General features: G+C 44.9%; 1 protein-coding gene across 8 annotated transcripts in view; it reads left to right on the top strand.

Annotated features, from left to right (window-relative positions):
- The window catches only part of LOC135912820 (retinol dehydrogenase 13-like), a 395,668-nt gene that overhangs the window by 12,131 nt on the left and 362,085 nt on the right, over positions 1–21,452 (top strand). For all 8 annotated transcript variants that reach the window (XR_010567791.1, XR_010567788.1, XR_010567790.1 and 5 more), the window contains exon 3: positions 20,663–20,989. Coding sequence is in view for 1 of the 8 variants with exons in the window: in XM_065445362.1 (XP_065301434.1) it covers positions 20,755–20,989 (235 nt within the window). In the remaining 7 variants the exon portion in view is untranslated. The remainder of the gene's footprint in view (positions 1–20,662; positions 20,990–21,452) is intronic.

The following is a 21,452-nucleotide window of genomic DNA, read 5'->3' as shown; positions in this document are numbered from 1 at the left end:
GATTCAGCCTGTCAAGGAACCCAAGTCGAAATGCGCGAAGTGTCTCAAGGAATTGGCTTGCACGCGAAGAATTCATAAGGGCATTGTATGCCGCTTATCAATGCATGCGTCCGTGACGTAATGGTTTCCATATCGGGCTTCTGTCCTAGAGTTTCGGTCTCTTAATCCGGTCGTTGGGCAATATTAATATTGTTTAGGTAATTATTATTAGGCATTACTGTGTTTAAAATGCCAAGCTTACAAAGTCCCGAAGCCGTTTGAAGCCAGAAGGACGAGGTTTAGGCAAATCGATGTATTTTCCATAATCCCCATGCTGGCTGAACCGACCCAATTGCAGCTCCCGCAGACACTGGCGCGAGAGTCTCATCTAGTAATTATTGTACAAACCTCTATGGCAGCAACAGAGGTGGGCAGCCAGCGCTCACCAGATGTCCGCACACGTTACTCTTTGCACCCATCTTGGCTGGCATGGGTGTGCAGCGCGAATCCACAGTACCCATAGCACCCACGGATCCAGGTTAACTTCGTGAATCCGATGATGTGCGTGAATGCGTAGTCCTTTCGAAATTGCCTGCAGATTGATTCAGAAAACTGAAACCAATGCGGGGCATGTCCATTCTCTTCTGCTTAATCTTCCTTCTTCTTCATCACCATAGTGTAGGAAATGGTGCTTAAATATGGTGCTGAGAGTTGTGCAGTTTGGTGGTCCATGTATGTTGAGGCACATTGCCTTGCATTTCAGTGCCTTTTTGCCACTGCTTCCCACACAACCACCATAAAAAATTGTTTTTATATCTGAGTATCGGAGGGTGAATACAATTTTATTTATATTTTGTTACGTGCAATCTACGAATTGTTCTACTGCAAGCACTTTTCAAGATAGTCCACTATTAAAGAGATCTAAAAAGGCGAGTGTGACCACCAGCATAAGCATTCTCTCCACTTGCCCCGTCTGGTGTCGGTTAGTGAAATTCTTCCCTTCGTTCTCCAATTCCGATCGGTCGGACTGCGGAAGCATGTTTTCATTCGTTTCGAGCACAACAAAATATACATGCACCAAGAGCAAAAGCTGCGGCAATTGTGATTCGGTCGAATTTTTCAGCAGACGATCGCATTGACACCGGTGGAACCCAGCCGGCAAGTTGAATTTGTCGCCGTTTTTCGAACTCTGCTCCAGATCCACGTCGCACTGCCACAAGCGACGGTCTACGGTCATGTCGTTGTCGGCCTAGTATCATAACACTGTCATTCTGCGACACTGCAGCGCACATAGTGCGTCAAAAGAAATCGGGCGAACGAAGGTGTCGCTGTCTTCGCCTCAGCGGCCATCATAGGCATAGCAGCCTCAGGCCTCGCAGCCTCTGACTGTTGTATGCCGATGACGCGTCATAGTCTCTGCTTGGTGCACGCTGGCAACGCGTCGCCACGCTTCGCCCTGCTCGCGACTGTCCTTTTTCGCGCATTAGACACATTGGCGCATGCCATAGCGCGCCGACTCGTCCCAGGGCTTCGGCATTTAGGCGCACATTTCTGTGTGGAGCGCCGACGTTCCTCATCGGGGCTCGGCATAACCGAGCGAACGAGCACAGGAGAGGATGAAAAACCGAACTTGGAGCGCAGCGGGAGTTGAAAGACGGCGAGAGCGAAGAGGTTGCAGGGTAAATATGGCAGAAAGCACAGGAGGAGCGTACAGCATCAGGGTTAAAGGGAAAGTGGAGTGGCGTACGAGACATGTAAGACGGTGGCGACCAGGCATGCGGCGAATGCGACCATCGATACCATATAAGAAAACAAGGCCCCGGAATCAGCTTCAGACCCAATGCGCTTGCGCTACTTTACCTGCTCTGCTGCCACTGCTAAAGAATAGGCTTGGTATGACGCAGGTATTACAGTGTTCAGGCTTTCTTCCTTAAACAATGAGCGGCGCAACGGGTGCAAATGCTTCGTGGGCCGTGGCTGCTAAACGACATGCTAAACGAGCGGCCCGATCAGAGGCTCAGCGCCGCCGCTGAGAGAAAGCCGTAGTTTAGAATAAAATTATTTGCAATTATAACGCGAGTGCAGAACACCTCAACGGCTGCACTCATCATTCGCATCAGGAGTATCGTAATCGTGGGTGAACTCTTTTCTAACTTTTTTCTCCTTTTTGCTGAGTGGAGCACATGCGTTGACGGGTCCACGAGCGAGCTGTTGCGTTTGTTTCGTTTTGCGCAGTGGATGTTTCGGCGCGCGCTGCTCGAGAACACGCGGTTAACGGTATAAGTCAGTGCGAGAGAGAGAGATAAACCTTTATTATGTCCTTGATGGGGTTCAGGGGTAGCGGGGGTCGGGAGATTAAGCTCCAATCCCCCCGCTCCTCAGACGGCGGCCAGTCCTTGGTTTGTGGCGGCGTCTTCGGCCATCTGGGCGGACCAGAGTTGCTCCTCTGGGTCCAAGCTGAGCAGCAATGTGTCCCACTGCTCGGCCCTAGTTATGATGCATGTGTTAGTGCAGGAGGTGTTCATGCGCAATCATGAGCGTTGATGCCGACGTGAGAATACGAAAGAGCATGATCGCAGCCCTAGAACATGACAGAAAATTATGGTTCCGTTCTCGGCGCGTGCGACTGCATGAGGAGGGAACAAACAGATGAAACGGACGCACATCTCCAGCGACGGCAAGAAAAACAAAAAGGCGCAGCAAATCATTTGTATGCTTTTAGGTTTTAATACTTCTATAAACAGTAATTCGTATATTGAGGGAAGAAATTAAAATTTTACTTACGTGGCCTTGAACAATTCTCGAACTCGCGTGTCAATGTGAGTGACGTCACAGTTCTACCATATACGTAGGAGCACTTGTGTGATTGACGTCGAATCTTGGGCTGGGAGCGCGGCGCGCCCGAAGAGTAAGGTACATGACGTTTGGTTTCAAAGTTAAGCTCTTTTCGTGGCGCGTATATATGTAATACTTGGCAGAAACAATCATTAGCACCCACTCGATTCGCGGCGCTTGTCAGCTCAAAATGGCCAGATCTGGAGAGCTAGGCGCCCTTTATGGGGACAGTACACGATGTGATATGACACCGGCCATGGAGAGGTGGCCTATTGTATTGTCTAGATGGAGCCCTGTTTTCGTAATTAAACGTGAAATTATATCTTTCATTATTCACTAAAGGTTGCGATAAATAACCTTTAGCGCTTCACGGGAGCAAAATAAAATGAAAATGCGTAAGTGACCTATCATGTGACTTGCTAGCATATGAAGTTTCTTGTCTATATGTTAGCACTGAAATGCAGCGCACTTTTTTTATTATAAGCTTTTTCTAACTCACAATATGCAGGTAGCCATTTTGCTTGTAGTGGGTGGAAAAGTAGCAACGCCTTCGCCTTCACTCCTGATGAGTTAGTTTGGCTCGACTATCGACAGATAATTACAATGGGTGCCAGCTAGCTATGTCGTACGCATTTTTTTGAAAAAAAAACGCTATAAACATATCAAAAATGCCTGTAGAACATTGCAAGCTCATTTCACCAGCCTTTCATTTTTTTATTTGTTGAAATGGTCACAAAATAGGTGGTTCACCGCAGTTGCCCTCACTCCTGTGAAAGCAGAACGGTGGTGGGCTTTCACAATTTACGAGGTGGTCTATGTGCATCGATCCGACTTCTCAGCATTGCCGGAGGTGGAACTTATTTAGAGGCTGCTGAAATGGAGAAACTCTTCTTGCGATCTATCCAAGTGTGATTACAAGCAACCGCTGCAGGCGTAAATACTACCGCGGGTGAGCTTTTTGTGGCGCCATAAAAAACTGGCCCCTTAAAAGTTTCGTGTGAGTTCCTTTAAAAGACACGATTGTTGGAGACGGCAAAAGGCGTGCAAAATAACTCAATAAATTTGGATTGTTCTCGTTAGGTGGCGCTGCCGAACCTATCATCAACAGCAGTTTGTGTGGAACGCTCCGGTGTGCTTGTTTATGCGTGCACTCCGACTGTTCGTGCGATGTATCTCTAATTACTTTATTAAACGTTGTTTTCAAACGTAGTTTACACAAGATAATGATAGGTTCGGCGGCGCCAACATTTTTTTCACACTTGACTTAAGTTTCAACATAATTATGGTCACTGAAACCTGTTAACAAAATAGTTGTGAAGCAATAAATTTGCCAAACTAAAACACAAATGTGCGATATCCCCCTGATATAGAAAGCGGATGTCAAGGCAGCGATAGAAAAAAAGCTCTTACATGCCGCCTTTTCACTGATTTCCCTGTAACTCATGTTGACTTCGAAATGCCTTTCTTAGGAAGTTGTGGAAACGTCGATTACCTATCGACCTCCTAAACGCAACTTTTTTTTATTTTGCTTGCTTGCTTGACGAATATCTGCAATGAAACACAGAAAACATCCTGAATCTAGTTTTAGGTGGTGACATCAAGGTTGATTGTCTTTCATATTCTACTAATAAACTAGAGATTGGGCCCATGATGCAATGTTTCTTTTCCGACATACATCTATTCACGCGAATATAGGCAGCGACGGCGATCAATGTCTTTCTTACCAGCTCCCAAGCAGATCGTCTTATATCATAAGTAATTATTGTCCATATGAGTGACCATCTTCCAATATGCTTCATTTTTGAGTCGCTAAACTCTCAGAAACATTACATATATTCTACACTAGAGCATCAGCGCATTATTAAAGACACTTTGAATTACTTTTGGGCAACACTTACCAATGTCGACGGCAATGTTGTGCGCAACAAAAATGATCCGAATGACGTTTACAATGCCTTTATTACGATGTTTAGCTCCTTAAGCATTCTGACGAAGTTTAGGCCACGAAACTCTAATTTATTCCCTCATTCGAGAGCTTCACGGCTCAGGCCCGAAATGGTGATGATGAATATGTAGAGACGAGAAGATGAAGCTAATGAATAATGCTCGCACTAATTGCCCTGCACGCGCAAGCCGCCAACCAGACCGTGAATTAGCCAGGAAGGAAACGGCGAACGGATCATCTAAGGTACGAAATGTGAACGTTCTCCGAACGACGGTCCGAAGAAACCTCAACGGCAGAAACACGATAGTTCACTGGAGATGTTGATTCATCAATAATGCAGGGTACAAAAAAACATGATTCAAACCTGTCACAGAATGCGGGTGTATGAACGGGCGTCCAAAGGAGTACTTCCTCTCCAGGACGATGGGAGGTGTCTCGACGAGAGATGCAACATTGGATGTGGTCTAGCCGGCTGACTTCCGAGTTGAAGGGAGCACTCTCGCGACATTCGTGAAGCATCGAGACGAACTGCTTGGACATACTGGGTCTGCTTTCAGGTGGTGCACTTAAGAAAGCAGTGTTGATGATGAATGTCGGCGAACGGCCGTAAACTAGGTCAATGAATTGCAGTGCTGTTAGCAAACGTCGCAACAGGAAAAATATTGTCCCAGTTGTGCATTGGCGCAACATACCATGATATCGTATTCGTTACTCTGCGATTAAATCATTCTGTTAAACCATTTGTTTGAGGCTGGTACGCGTATGTCATCTGATGATCTATGCCACGAGCCCTGAGTACTTATTTCATAATTGTAGACATGAAAGTCTTGCCGCGGTCCAGGTGCACCCTGACGCCGCACAATGACTTCCAGACAGAATGTGGCATTGACTGAGGCCTGAGCTACAGCTGTGTCTGCGTACCATGTCAGATGGTGGACAGCTGTGACGTACCATTGATGACCTGCTGGTGGTATGGGCAGACGCCTGACCAGGTCTATCTCCACGATGGCAAAAGGTCTCTCAAGACATGGGGTGGGCTCTAAAAAGCCAGCAGGAGGCGAAGTCGGTCGTTTCCGCCGTTTAGATCGGACGCAAGGGGCGACGCGCTTGGCCAGAAAGGTAGACATGACAGGCGAACAGAAACTGCTCCTAATCCGGTATATTTTGTGTGGAAACCCAAGTGGTCATGAGATGGGTCGTCGCGAACGGCTTCGAGAACTTGTGTGCCCAGCGAAATTGGCAGAAAGATATCCGGCGCTGTGTGTCGGTGTCGCAAATGTAGCGGTGCAGCATATGGTTTACGAGTTTATATAGTCACAGTTGCCGACGTAATCTGGCATTCAGTGCAGGAGGAGTTCCGCACAGGCGGGGTATGATTCGGTTGCTGTGCGGATCACAACACCGACCCGAGGCGAAGTGAGCACCGCGATTGAAAGATAGCGTGCGAGTAACCGCTAACGGTGATAGCATATGGGGAGACAGTCTCATTTCAAGTGGCGACGTATAGAGACACGTACTTGAAGATGGTAGTGCAAGGGGGAGCGAGGCAGAGTGTCTGCATCTTGATGGTATTTCAAGACTTGTGCAGAACATCATAATTGTACTTTTGCAAACGGAACAGCCAGCGACATTGGCATCCAGACAAATTTTTCCGTGACGGCAACCAGAACCGTCGTGATGGTTGGTTATGGCACTGAAATTGCGTCCATGAAGGTTTGACAAAATTTGTTCTGTGGCCCGGACTACTGCGATGCCTTTAAGCGGTGTTATCGAGTACTGCTTTGCAGCCGTTAGTGCGCGACTGGCATAAGCAGCAACTCTCTCTCGTGTAGTGGTATAACGCTGTAGAAGGACAGCATCGATACCATGGCCACTAGCGTCGGTGTGCAAGCAAGCTGGTTCGTTCTCACCAAAGAGACAGAGGACAAGGTCGCATGTTAAAGATCGCTAGAGGGCTTGGAAAGAAACTTCGCAGCCGTCTGTCCATGTGAAAGCAGCGCCCAACCTCAGCAACTTGTCCAGTGCGGACGTCATGGCAGCAATACGACTGATCAAGCGGCGGAAGTAAGGTGCCAGACCTAAGATACTTCTTAATTATTTTTGTTTCTTTGTTCTTCTGGGCGAGGGAACCGAATCACGGCAGCAACCTTGCCAGGATCTGGTCGAGCGCCATCTGCACTGATAAAGTGACCCAACACTTTTTTGTCCTTTTGGGAAAATTGGCATATTTTTGTGTTGAACTGGAGTCCAGCGTTAGAGATGCGTGTCAAAACTTTGTCCAAACACTCAAGGTGTTGACGAAAAGTGGCAAAAAACACGATGTCCTCTAAATAACACAGGCAGGTCTTGCACTTAAAGCCACGTAAAATTGTCCTTCGTTCAAATGTTGCAGGAGCGTTAATAGACCGAAGGCAATTACCTTGAAATCGATAATCTGTCAGATGCTGCAAAAGCTCTGTGGTCTTTGTCCGCCTCCTGCATATATATTTACCAGTGCGCAGATCAGACGTCTAGACCTGAGAAATATTCAGCGCCCTGGAGGAAGTCAATGTGATCGTCCATTCCATGCAACGGATATACGTCGTTGCGCGTGATGTGATCTATTAAGTGCTCTATAATCGATACAAAAGTGTACACATCCGTCTTCCGCAAAAAGACAACATGAGGTGACCAAGCACTGGACGATGACCAAATGATCGCTCTATTGAGCATGTGATCACCATGCAGCGCAGTGATTTTGCGCTCAGCAGAAGGTGCTTTGTATGGGTGGCGGTGTACAATCCAACTGCCTTCGGTTTCGATGCGATGTACTGCAACAGAAGTGCGCCCCAGAAGCTTGGAGTGAACGTCAAGCAATGGGCTGTGTTTTTGCAATAGGGCCGAAGTGTCTTCTTTCTGCACTGCAGTCAGATCGGGATTTATTACGGCTGTTAAAGCAGCAGTCGTAGCATGGCCATTAGTTGTGGTGGACAAACGTGGTGATTGGCTATAAAGAGGTATGGGTGAAAGAAGTTCGACGTCAGTAAAACATGTCAAGGAGGTGCCCGTGGAGAGCACAACCAGTGAAGAAGTAGGGTTAAGTACAAAGCCCAGTGCTATACCATCGTAAAACCGCAGCAGGCAAGGAAAAACTCTAAGCCCACCAGATATGCAGCCACTGCTCGGTGCAAGGAACATAGTATCATCAGCGATGGTGCCGGAATTCAGTGGTAGAACATGCTCATTGCCTGGGGGAATAGAACAGTCGATGTACGTGACGGCAAGTAGGCTGTTAGCATGGACATCCTAACAGGAGTTCGTGTTCGTCATACGGATAATTTGCTGAAGGCAATAAATTAAACCTAGCACAGAGCACAGAAAGTCCAATCCCAATATCATTGCCTGGGCACAGAAAAACAAGACGACAAACTGAACGTGGCGAAGGATGCCATCCATGAAAACACGCGTAATGCAAACACCGAAGGGCTGAATAAGAACTGCATTAGCACAACGTGTAGGTGGGGGGGGGAGGGAAAGGTTATTATATGGTGTCTTCGTCTTTTGGAAGGAAGAACGCAAGTCAGTACTAATAAAGGAAAGGGGTGCACCTGTATCAACCAAGGATTCACTCCGTATACCTTCAACACACACGAGAAGTACATTTGCTGGGCGCTACGGAGGAGTTTCATGTTCACCAAAAGATGCGGCTTTCCCACCTGAAGTAGCACTATTTAGTTGTCCAGTTGGTGATCACAGGTCGAAATAGGCGGTCGAAGTAGGAAAGAGGATCGTCGCATTGGTGATGGAAAGCAGTGACGGGGGAAACGTAATGAGCGGGCACTGTTAAAACCCTGAGGACATGGGAAACGTGATTGATAATTGTAGTAGGAGTGCCAACGTAGGTGGTACAGGGCCGGAAAACTCATCTTTTTCAGGTTCTGCCTAGCCACATTGTTTATCTTGACGGCGTCGTGATAACCTTGAAATGTGGCCGCGTATGCCGCAGTAATAGCACAGTGGTCGACGTGGGCTAGAGGCGTTGCAATAGTGAAGTGGGGATGGTCTTGTGGTGAGAGAATTCAGCGAACCGTGCATTGCAGGTGCCTGCTGTGGGGGCGGCTGGGAAAGTGGCACATAGAGCCAACTTAAGCGTAAGATGGCGTAGGTAAGGTATGCGGGCTTAGCACGTGCGGGCATGTCACAGCAGCTATTTCTTCCCTCGCCAGATGGCTTAGGCCTCCAGCAGTAGGCGTCGCAAGGAGCTCAGGAGGAATTAACGAAATTGCTGGGTACAGTTCCTCTTGCAGGGTAGAGTGGATGAGTGCACTGAGTTCACCATAGGCGGAAATTTTTCATTGTTACAGAGAAGGCAGAGGTCCGACCAGCATTCCAAAGAATATATATATATATATATTTCTTGAACTAGATATATTTTCGGCTAACTTCGAAGACTTGTTCGCTGAAGTGACATATGCTTATATGGGAATTTACCAAACCTCATAGTAGCAGACAGTTCAGTCTCACAGCCTCAGTCCTCTCGCATCACCAAGAATCTGTCGTGTCTCGGTGCTGTAATCTTCCTTCGTGTAATTGTCGTATACCTAGGTATCAATAGTACTGCTTCGCCTTTCCGATGAAAATTCCGCCTCTCTACTTCTTTTTTTCTGTGAGTGCGAGTATAACCGCTGCTGCGCATGACTGCTGTTGATACTGATTTCGAGTATATATGGCTTGGCCTCATTGAAGGATCACTGGTACTGGTGCCAATTTTGTTTTGCCCATTGTGGACTGGATCACTTCAATAGTGTCAAATTATTGGCAGCAACTCCACTGTACTGAAAATAATATGCACTAGATTTTCGTTGAATAACACTTTGTTCTTTGCTAAAATCTTGTTGAATGGTAGTGCAGTGGGAGATCCTGTATATATTTATGACCTCCGCATGGAAATGCGATGTTTCCTTCCCTAAGAAATGGTAAAAATAATTTTAAATGTATTTTTTCATGATCCGTTAACATTGCTTACATGAAAGAGAAGCAGTACTCAGACACATATCATTCACGTGCATTTCAGACGCCGTTGATAAGAACCTGCCGATGAGGTCCCGGAAGTGTGTCGGTATTTTGATGGTCAAAAATGCACGCAAAGCAATTGGAAACGAGGCGAACGTAAAGCCACACATTCATTCTCTAGGAATTGGCTATAAGACCTTTATAAGTAATTGTTAATAGCTCCTTCCTCCTCTTTGAAAAATATCATGAAATTTGTCCTGTGCATATATTTAAATATATTGTGTTGGTACATAGTGTTTACAGTGTAAATATAATACAATGTTGAAGTGAGCAAATACGGGTGAGGCAGCCACCACTGGAGCTTCTTATACGCTTATGTTCCTATTGTCTGGATTTGCAGTAATAAAGCGAAAGTACGAATTAAATGTCATGCATGTCTGCGCGAACAATGATGCGCTTTCAGTTTCAGTTAAAGTTTAGTCTGCGTTAAATAATACAGAGTAAGTAAAAAATGGTATGCAGACGCGGATCCCAAAGTCAATGACAACGGCACCCTCGTTTCTAAAACGAAAATAAAACGTATGCAAAACATGGGTTAAAGCAGCGAAACTAGAAAGCACAAGGAAAACAAATGAACGCGTTCAATGCAACAAATTGATAAGAGAAAACAAAAAAGTACGTATATCAAAAAGCACAATTATAGACGAGAACAGGTTGCAGGGCCTGAAACTATTGACAAAAAAATTAAAAAATCGTTCATGGTAATTTATTTTTTAGTACATTAATAGATTACGTTAGTTTAAGTGAATGTAGCGCAGGTCATTCCATATTTTTAATACTCCGAACGAGGATGTAATTTTTACATAGTTGGTGTTGCATTTAGGTAGTACAGTAAAAGCTCGTTAATTCGAACCGCAAGGGGAAGCCGCTTCAGTTCGAATTAACGAAAGTTCGAACTAACGAAAGTGAAGGAGAGCAACAGTACACTGCGATTTGGAAGCAGTAGGGCATGTCAGAAATTTGGCGTGTCAGACAGTGATGGCGTGTGCCGCGGGCACACGCCATCTTCAAGTCGAAGCTCTGGGTCCGACTGTGCCTCACCCCCAATGTCCACCGAAACGAACGTTAGCCGAGGCTTAACACCATCACAATGAATCGCAACGGCCGATACCTCCTAAGCTGAAAACAGAGGTACACAACCGATGAAGACGGCCGAGACAAAGACGCCGAACATGTGAAGGTGGCGAAGGCCCTGATTCGTTCGCTCTTGATTGCAAGCGCAGCTGCGACGAACTTGATTCGCTGTGTTTTGGCGCTTGCCGTGCCATCTCCGCACAACATTAGCAGCTGTACAAGATTTGCAAAGCCTCCGAGATTCGCAACGTGCAAGAAGTCTCAGAGGTTACGTTGAACGGAGAGGCGGCAGCCGCCGCTGCCTTCTGGCTGACCCCGCGTCGGTTAGATTTTTTCCGATTTCGCCTTCTCTCGCCGTTCTCCCCGTTTCGGAGGCAATACAGCCTTGTGTGTAGGCAGTAGGCGCGTTTCTCTGGCCGTGTGCCAGGCGAGCGTAGTTCGAATTATCCGTGAGGGAACCTTCTCGCGTTCGAATTAACTGACTTTTTTATACATAGACTTCTGTGGAGCTTGGCCGGACCAAATCGTACAGTTCGAATTATCCATAAATTCGAATTATTGAAGTTCGAATTAACGAGCTTTCACTGTAAATTGTTGAAATTATGCGCAAGCCTAACGTGGTTGGCATTAGTGAGTAACGCCACTAATTTGTAAGGAAGCTCTTTCCTGAGTATCTTGAAAAAAGAAAAAAAAATACTTGCATGTTACTTAAGCAAGCCAGCACCGGTAGTATAAAGTGAGCCTGGAGTATCGGGAGAGCAGTTGAGTAAAAGGAACTGCCGGTGATTAGGTAAATCGCCTGGTTGTGTATGCGTTGAATAGACGAGAATTGGCGATTACATGTTTCACCAGGAAGCAATACCATAGGTGATAGGACTATGATTGAACGCGTAATATAAAGATAATAATGCGTGTTCTGATAAGAATGCACTTCATTTAAAGACAGCTCTTATGCCGAAAGCAGTTTTTTTGTTTGGCTAAGGCAATGTGATTAGGAAACTTAAAGTTAGGACCTAATATTATGCCAACGAACGACACACAGTCCGCTTCAGGAATAAGGTTTCTGTCTAGAATTACCAGGGGGGCGCATAGTACCATTCTCTTCTTTGTTTTAAATATCATGAACTGAGTTTTGAGTGGGTTTGAAGTAAAATAATTTAACTGACACCATCCTACAACTTTCGGTAGTTCAATGTTCAGTTGGAACAGCAATGTTATTAGACTTATCTGACATGGAAATAGGGGTAGCATCAGCATATAGTATTACATTAAAAATAATAAGAATATCAGGTAAGTCATTAATGTAAATGCATAACAACAAAGGTCCCTGTATTGAGCCCTGTGGTACCACTTGATTAATAACTTTCGACTCGGAATAAGCGCCCCCTACACAGACTGTTTGCTCACGGTCACACAAGTAATATTTTAGAAACGTTATAAAGCATGTCCTGTTATAACTAAAGATTGTAGTATGGTAAATGAAATTGTATATTTAACAGTTTGAAAAGCTTTAGTAAATTTACATATACTGAGCCAACAAATTTACCGCTGTCAGTAGAACACGTTACGTAATCGGTAAATGCAATATAAAACCTAAGCTGTTCGACTGCAGGACAGAAACCAAACTGGCAATTCCTCGATAAGTTTAACAATCGAGTAGAGATTATGCGATGATTTAACACCAGAGATTTATCATCTCTTTTAAAAAACAGGGATATTGCGGTCTCAAGCGAACTCGTAAAGGCACCGCATTTAAAAGTTAGATTAATTATACTGCTCAGTGTTTCCGCAAAAGAAGGGGAAACAAGCTTTAAGTAATAGGCAGAGACATTATCTAAACCTGGGATAGTGTTCTTTAAATTTAATATGGCAGAACAGACCTCATCGGCTGAGACGGGAAAAAAAATGTCTAACTGCAACGGTTACATGGACAGGAAGAGGCTATCGAGCTGTTACTGTACACTTCATAGATGTAATTACTAATTGAGTGAAATACACAAGACGATTCAGTGCAAGGGACATTTTATACTGACGGCTCTAAAACATCACTTTTCGTCGGAAGTGCTGTACTGCAAGATAAATGGGAAAAGGTAGTCAGGTTGCCTCAGTGCGCGTCAATTTTCTCAGCCGAATGTCATGCCATTTCGGTGGCTGTATCAAAAACAGTCGAGATGAACATTCAAAAGAGCATTATCTACACGGACTCGCTGAGTGCAATCACAGCACTTAAAGCCAGAAACGTACGGGAACCTTTAATAGGAAATATAATCCATAACATCATAACTGCTCAAACACAAGGACACGAAATTAAGCTTTGTTGGATACCAAGCCATCATGGAATTAGAGGCAACGAGAGAGCTGACGCGTGCGCCGCTCAAGCGTGCCATAAGGATGTCAGTACTGTAAATATACCCTATGCAGATTGCATGAAGTTAGTAAAAAACAAGCTTAAAGAAAAATGGTAGTGTACATGGAATAGCGAAGAAAATAACAAACTACATTTAGTAAAACCTATTCTAGGAGAATGGAGGACATGCAGACATCAGGAACGTTTTATAGAAGTAATTGTATGCCGCCAGCGCATCGGACACACACACATAACACATAACTTTCTACTGACAAACAAGACAAACCCTCACGTGAGAAATGTGGAGATGAACTCACTGTAAATCACATTTTATTTTCGTGCCCACAACTCAAACGCCTAATGAAGAAATATTTTACTGTATTTTACAATGAACGCATTCCCTTCCATCCCAGTCTACTTTTAGGAGCTAAACCACTTGTAGGAACTTCATCTGTTTTTAGTTTTTTGAAAGACCCAGCAATCCTAAACGAAATATAATATATCACAGAACTACTAATTCTAAAAATTCTTACCCAGTTTTTTCACGCATCTTATGATGTACCTCACCCATTGTCTCAGTCCTGAGAAGAAGGCTGAGGTCTTCATTTGATTTGTTGGGCTCCTCAGAGTCCTTGTCCGGACAAGGACCTTCGCTGAGGATACCCAATTTTTGAAATATATTATACCATGAGTTTGGCGCATGATAGCCTGAGTTGCTTATGCCCCATAAAACCCAATACAATACAATACAATATTATTAAGCTATTTCATCAGTGGTTCTAATAGCCTGGGGTGTATGCAAATGTCGTTGAAAAGTTATCATTGTTTCTTAGGCCTATTATGAGCTTTGCAGAATTCTCTCTCACACTAAAGCCCTTTTAATTTTTTCAGTAGGTTGTTCAACATGGTAATAAACTTCTTTATAGCGGTGTGCTATACTTACGTTGAACGACTGTTTTAGTCTTCCTGTAAAGATTATCTTTGTTACGCATGCTGGTTATCCAAAAGGTTTTTTTTTTACTTTTTGTTATCCAAGGATTACGTAGAAGCTCAAACTTTTTTTGCATGTGACAGTTGTGCTAGCGTACACAGCTTTCAAGAAGAATGAGCACAATGTTTCGAGCGCCTTCATGGAATTGCATGTAGTTCTAATTGATGACCAGTTGGTACCACTTATTGTATTAATAAAGTTATCTCGATTGAAACTTGAAGCTAAATAACTAGTGTCATAGTGAGGTTTTTCTACGGCGAAGCTAATAAAAATGGGAAGGGGATCAGTGATAGACATGTGAATGACATCTGCACTTTGAGGTGGTTCGATATTGCTTAAGCCGTGATCAAGAATTGTATTATTTTCGGAAGCAGATAATCGAGGAGAAGTGTGTAAATACTGAAGTCCAAATCCAACAATAGAATCGCTATTTGATATAATTGAATTATTATTAGTATCCGATAAAGAATTGAGGCATCATCAAGTATTAAAATCTGTTTATTTAAGCTGAACATTTATGAAGAATTGTGGAATTGTTGTGCACGAAATCAGGAATGGACGACGATTGGTAGCGATACATGTAATTGGATATATTATTGCGATTACTAGAAGGTGACAGGTTACTTTTGATCCACACTGATTCACAATTAGATACGTTTAGCCGCAGGTCAAGCTAACGTTCGTACTTGATTTTCAGTGGTATGAAAATAGCCGAACCGCCATGCCGATACAAACGCGGTGACAGTATTTGGATTGGTACAACCGCAAACCATATGAGTTGTCATCAGACGAACCATGCCAACTTTCGCAAACGCACAAGAATGAAAAGGAATGACCAAGTGAACCAATAGAGGGAGTAATGCTATCTTGGTTTTTCCGTAAACTTCGCACATTGATCTGTAATAATGAGCAGTTAGAATCAATGAGCAACGACATTGTTTCCTCCGTGGAGAGCAATGCCATACAGGGGTGTTGTCAGGAACAGATTGGAAAAATGAGAAATATTAAAATTGATATACACCTATAGATGCGGAGATTTGACTCGGCACTTATCCTGAAGACCTTGCTGTAATTAGTCTTGTGACCTTTGATAATGTTGCGTGTGGAAAGACACAGATAGAAGACGCTATTTACAGGCTATTTACACTAGAGCCAGGCTGCCAGGCCGACACTCGCTCGCGCCAAGCGCACCGGCCAAATTCGTCGTCATTCTCGCGGCGGCTCGTTTCTTGAGCACCGCTTGATCATATCGTAATAACATGAAAATAAAATTATCGGTCAAAAGGTAAGGACATTTCATTTTTTATGGTGAGTGCGTTGCTGAATAGACATTTGTCAATGATCAGTTGTTCATTGACATAACCAGCGCTTTGCTTGCTTTAAATCAGACCTATCTGAGACGTACGCAAACATGCTCTACGAGCTTTCCGAAGGAATTCATTTTTGTTGTCACGCGAGCAAAAATGAGCGATGATTCTCTTTTCTACTATCTTGCTGGTGACGTGGTAAACTGCGTCAATGTCTGTCAATAAAACGGGGCGTTCAATATCTTCAGCAATTGTTTCCAAGATGACAGCGCAGTGTTCGCCCTGTGTACAGGCGATGCCTTTGATTTCACTGTTATTCAGCCGGTTGTATTGCTGCATGGCTTCATTCCTCGTGGCGAGCGCTTCACTTTCGGCCCTCACATCGCTGTTTGAATTTAGCAATTCATCGACAGTCTTCCGCAATTTATCATATTGTTCACTCACGTAACGCACACTGTCAGCCAGAGACGTATAGTTACGAAGGCCTTGGTCATCAACCTGTTTTGCAATTTTAAAAGCAAGGTTTGCAACAAGGCTAGTAAGTATATTATACTGCAGTGATTCAAGCTGCTCAATTTTTTTAGGCAGTTCAGCATTTCTAGGCATGTTTAAATGATAGTTCATAACCGTAGAAACACTAGTGAGCAGCAGCCGCAGGTAAATGCACAAAATGGCAGCAGTCGAGAACGCCGTTGATCCTTATGTCTTCCTGAAGCAAGCCAACGCAGGCGCAGTGGCTTCCAGGGGAGGTACTGTAGGCAGCACGTGCACACAGGAGTGCAGCTGCACGCGGAAGAACGCTGCAGTGGAAAGGCAGGTATTTAGAAAAGACGTGCTAATTCCAGAAAATGCTGCCCAGAAGTACTGCTGCGCAGTACACTATAAGCCACAATACGTTTTTAAGTGAAAATGGCTATGCAAGTCAAATGAAACCGCAAATGATGTCGGTGAAAAAGCTCTAGTGTTGACAGTTCAGTTGTGTGCAAGGGAAGGGCTCTCCTCACCCCCCCCCCCCCCCCCCACGGGAAACTCCGGAGGATGATCAAGCTCCAAAGCCCTCCTCCCTTGTCCCCGTAGTCAGCCCCTATGTAGCTCGACATCGTTGTACGCCCTGAAATCACATCTATCAGGGTGTAAGCGGATTATATCAGGCTTATCGAGGTGCTGATAAGTACTAAAGATGTCGGCGGCGGTTGTGGGATTCGGCACTGCAAGAGAATTGAATGGTAGAACACGAACGAAGGTTTCGTCCTGCAACGCTCAAAATGTCCCGCAGAGGTAGAAACCATGGATAACCTCAGAATACTTTAAAATGATGAAAAAGACAACAGTCTTTTATAATTCATTTATCCAAACCACGGCAGCGGATTATCTTGCACAAGTTGAAACGTTCCGAAGCCAAATTGCGTCGTTTCTTCGTGAGGCGAAATAAGGATATATGGGAAAACTGTTCAATAGTGACTTATAAGGGAGGAGCGATCTTGTGTTGCAAAACATTAAACCGAATTATCAATTGAGGTACAACTGCTAATGCGGTGCTTGAACTTTCAATGGACAATGAATATGTGCCTGGATAAAGGCACAGGTAGACATTTCAATGAATACTTCGTGTATCAGGTTGATGGAAATGTTTATCTCTTCAAAGCGAAATGCCTTGACTTATGGGTTGTTTCCAGTGCCTTCTTGTCAGCATGCGATTCGAATGAAACCAGGAAAACCGAACTGCAGCATTCCATTATTAAGGAATAATCACGACGAAATGCTGGTAAAGCCTTGTGGCTTTATATAACCATAAGTCTCTTCACGTTGATGACCTCAAAAGTTTACCAGTTATAGAGATAGCTGATGTAATGAGTGTTGCAATGAAATATATTTTTCATTGTTTCATTGAAGGTGCAGTATTCTCCAAAAGAAAGCAGATTGCTATAGTCACGGGTATAATAGGTGAGGAGACAAAAGTAATCTATTAAGTTGTCGCCCTCTCTGCATTCTACCTGCTTTTTTCCAAGTGTTTCGAAAAGATAGTAGGTAGAGCGATGTCTCGATTTGGTAAACAACATAGCATATTACCTCCCAGTCAACATGCTTTCTGGAAAACTGTTTTCACGGAAACCGCGCTTTTGGCCCAAAAGCAGCTTATGGTAGCGTCCTTAGAGCAGAAACTTGTCTCTCCTCGCATATTGATTGATTTTCCAAGAGCGTTTGACCGCAAATATAACAAAATAAAGTCAGCAAGGCTCGAGAATTTCGGTTTTCGAGGAAAGCTCCTTCAAATAATTCAATCTTACTTAATTTCAAGAATACAACAGATAAAAATTATTGATTCAGCACATTCTAGCCACTTCGGGCATTGTGCAAGGTAATATTTCGGGACCACCTTTTTTCCTCACTAGTGCTACTGACATCATCTGCATAAGCCAGTTTCTCACTTTTGGTAGTAATACACATGACATTTCATTACTCTTCAGAGTCGCGCATTTGCCAGATCTTGAGCAGCAAGCCTCTCATTATTTTCACTGTCTTGTAGGGTGGTGTAGATACAATTGTTTAAAAATAATCACTGAAGAAACCAAAACTGTGCTTCTCAGGTTTCGCAACAAGCGGCCTCACGTGCCGCCACTTTAAGGATGGGTACGTCACTGATCCAAACAGTTTCATCAGTCGAGAAGCCTAGGTGTCATCTTCAATGGAAATTTATTATGAAATGATCACGTCGAAATAGTCCTGAATTAACTATCAAAGGTCGCTATCTTGTGTCTACTGAAATACTTCGTGCCGAAGCGTATTAAGGGGACCCTCACCACGCAGAAAACTTCGGCTATACGCTGTGTGTGTCCATACACTCTAGGGGGCGCTCTGCTGCAATTTTTTCCTTTCAAATTGGCTCAACAATAGCTGAGAGAGAATATTTTAGTGAAGCAAACCCAGTATTTTAGTAGGCGAGCTTCACCGCAAACATTGACGCTCGCTCCACTGGCCCGTCTAGCGTCTGCCGGCGTAATTCCTCCCCTGCGTTTTCTGAAGCCGGAGTTCGAGGTTCGCATAATGCATACGTCACAGGCGTCGCCTTCATTCCATTTTTCTCCTTAGCTTTTCCGGCGCGACGCATTTCCGCTGGCGAAATTCATCGGCGAATGCCGGCGTAGGGTGCGAGCGGTTGCGATTGACTTGTTTCGCGCAGCGCGCGATTTTGCGCGCTCTGCACAAGGAGACCTGACTAGCTTTACAGGTCACTGCTACAAGAAATCGGAGGTAAGCATCAGCGTGTCAAATGGTATGATGGCGTGCTGGAACATGGTAGAAAGTGACACAGTGTCAGTGGCTGCGCGCGCGACTGCTCGACGTGGAAACAGAGGAAACGGAAGTACATCATTCTTGCTGTGGTGCAAAGTGAAGCAAAACACGCAGAAATTCGGTTTGTGTGTTTTATTTTTTCTGTAAGCGTTTCTTGTGTATTCAAGTAGCATATTACAGAAGTAACATATGTTGCCTTGAATAATTCTCGAAGTGACGTGTGACCACGAGCGACGTCACTGCACAAACCCATGTACGTGGGCGTACTAGCACGTGTACGTCTCTCTCCGGCATGGAGCGCGGCGGCCACGAGGTGAAGGGCAAACCACGTTGGCTTTGAAATTTCCGATCTCTCTGTGGCACGTAGCGATGTAATACTTTTCAGAGACGATCCTTATCGCACATTGTATGCTCTGAGCTTGTCAGCTCAAACGGGATGACCTAGTGAGGGACCCTTTAAGCAGATCTTGTGTAATACTGACACGTGTACTGTCTTTATCGGGGGACGCGTTTCGTCGCCTAACAAATGTTATCGCACAGCGCGGAACGCGCCTGCATTTGTCCGAAGTTTCTGGAAAGTTATCGATGCTTCTACTCGACTGTCTGTTGTCGCCGGACCTTATGTTATCTGATTGCATCGCGTGCCGCGAATGGTGTAGAACTTTGTGGAAGGCACGCGGATCCCAACGATTACTCTGGAACATTCGATGACTACTGTATAAAAGCCGACGCGCTGGACCCGCTGATCAGATTTTCGACGATCGCCGACCGTGTTCGCCGCTATCGTTGTGCTATAAGTGTAGCCTGTTTTGTGGGCACAGGTTCGCCCAATAAAAGTTAGTTTTGTCATTCGCAGTATTGCTACTGTGTTATTCAACGCCACCACCACGTGAGAATACACACTTTTTGCTGTTGGTAATTATTCCTTTCCAGCTCTGCGTTCCACATATTTTTTTCTAATATCAAGCGCTGGCAATGGCAGGAATCTCTCAAGAGCAGCAATCTCCACATTCAACTCCAGGCTGTCCAGAGGGCCCACGACATTGCGGCGGGGCTTGATCTCCCGGTTCCATCGTGGGCGGAGCCACCGACTTCATCTTTGGGAGCCTTCGGTTTTGGCCCCCCAAGATATCAGTCCTTCAAGACTCAAATAAAGTTCTCGTCATGTCATGTCAAGCGCTGGCATCTCTTTTAACAAGAGCCGTTGGTAACATTGTGAAGGTTGCGCGGATAGAACACCTTGATCCGATCTATAAGCCAATTCGTATGACCCCCTTCCCCAGTTGTATGACACGTTGCTCCTCTGACAGTATAAACCATGTGGTATGAAAAAAATAATTGTTTGACGTTGCAGCTGCCCGCATTTATACGTAAACAGCCTAAGTAAACAACACGAAGAAGTTTGAAATCGTCTGTACCTAAGACCTGTTGAAATAATGGCTGTCAAATGCTCTGAAATACTCTCGTGCATTTATTAAACAGGGAATCCTAAACTATCTATAGCTAAACAATGTAAACTTTTAAAATTCTGTTTGTTTTGTCAAGGTTTTTTTTGCCTGAAAGCGTTTTCACCGCTGTTTTTGTTTCAATGTTCTCGTGCAGTGTTGCCAAGCCTCTGTAGTGTGTGTTGGCCTCGCTTTCATAACAGCTTTCTGCCAGTGCATCCAGCCTTCTTGTGAAGGTAAAACAAGATATTGTATTGCAATAAAGTGAGAACTCTTCCTTCTCCCTTTCTCGCTCAGTGATACATGCTGTCATGACCACGTAAATGACCGCTGTTTAGGGTAGTTATGGAGCTTCTCCATGTCTTCGCCTCACGGCGCACTTTTACACTGCAGGCAGACTGCGGCTGACTAGTCTGCAAAGGAGCTGCCGAAGGGGTTCACCCGCTGACGGGCTGTATTGAAAAGACAGAGGTGTGACACACACGATGGCGCCAGGGCCGGCAACACGTCGAGCACCTCCAGGAGCGGGCCCGGCACACCCAGCAGCAGCTGGACGATCGCAGACACGGACGCCCTCAGTGTCGCGGCCGACCGCCGGAGCGGCCACGCAGCAAGCAACCGGAGTTCAAATGCCGGCGATCCCCGGCTGCCCCGCGGGTCTGGAATACCTCACGCAGATCGACAACCTTATCGTCCGCCAGTCTGTATTTCTCGGCAATAGTACGTGTAGCTCTCCACTGTGGACGATTCGCGGAAGAGACATAGAGTTGACAAAAAAGGGCGCAAAATAACTGCACGTGAGGTAAAGACAGACAACCACCATGGCTAACCACGAAGTGGTCATTGTTTCAACAGCGTATATAGCTATACCACTTCGCTAGAAAAACACGGGAACACAGGAAGGGAGCATGCGTAGAAGGAAAACAGGAATGTAAACAGTGCGATATGAACAATATTTCCTTCGGGAGGAGTGCGATCGCAAGAAAAGTTCACGCACACAAACCGACTCAACGGAATGTTGAAGGCTTCAGAAATTATTCGGTGTGTGCTCGTCATAAGTTTGGCAGCATGACACAATATTAAAGAAGAAAAATGGTTCACAGGCACATTCAACGCATTGCAGCGACAAGTGGCTGTCTTTATCGCCTTATTTGAGTGTTCGCGGATACGGTCTCTCGCGCAA

The sequence above is a fragment of the Dermacentor albipictus genome, chromosome 8 (genome assembly GCF_038994185.2).
Source record: "Dermacentor albipictus isolate Rhodes 1998 colony chromosome 8, USDA_Dalb.pri_finalv2, whole genome shotgun sequence".
Taxonomy (NCBI): domain Eukaryota; kingdom Metazoa; phylum Arthropoda; class Arachnida; order Ixodida; family Ixodidae; genus Dermacentor; species Dermacentor albipictus.
The sequence above is the reverse complement of the archived record's forward strand: the minus strand, read 5'-3'. Positions and strand labels throughout refer to the sequence as shown.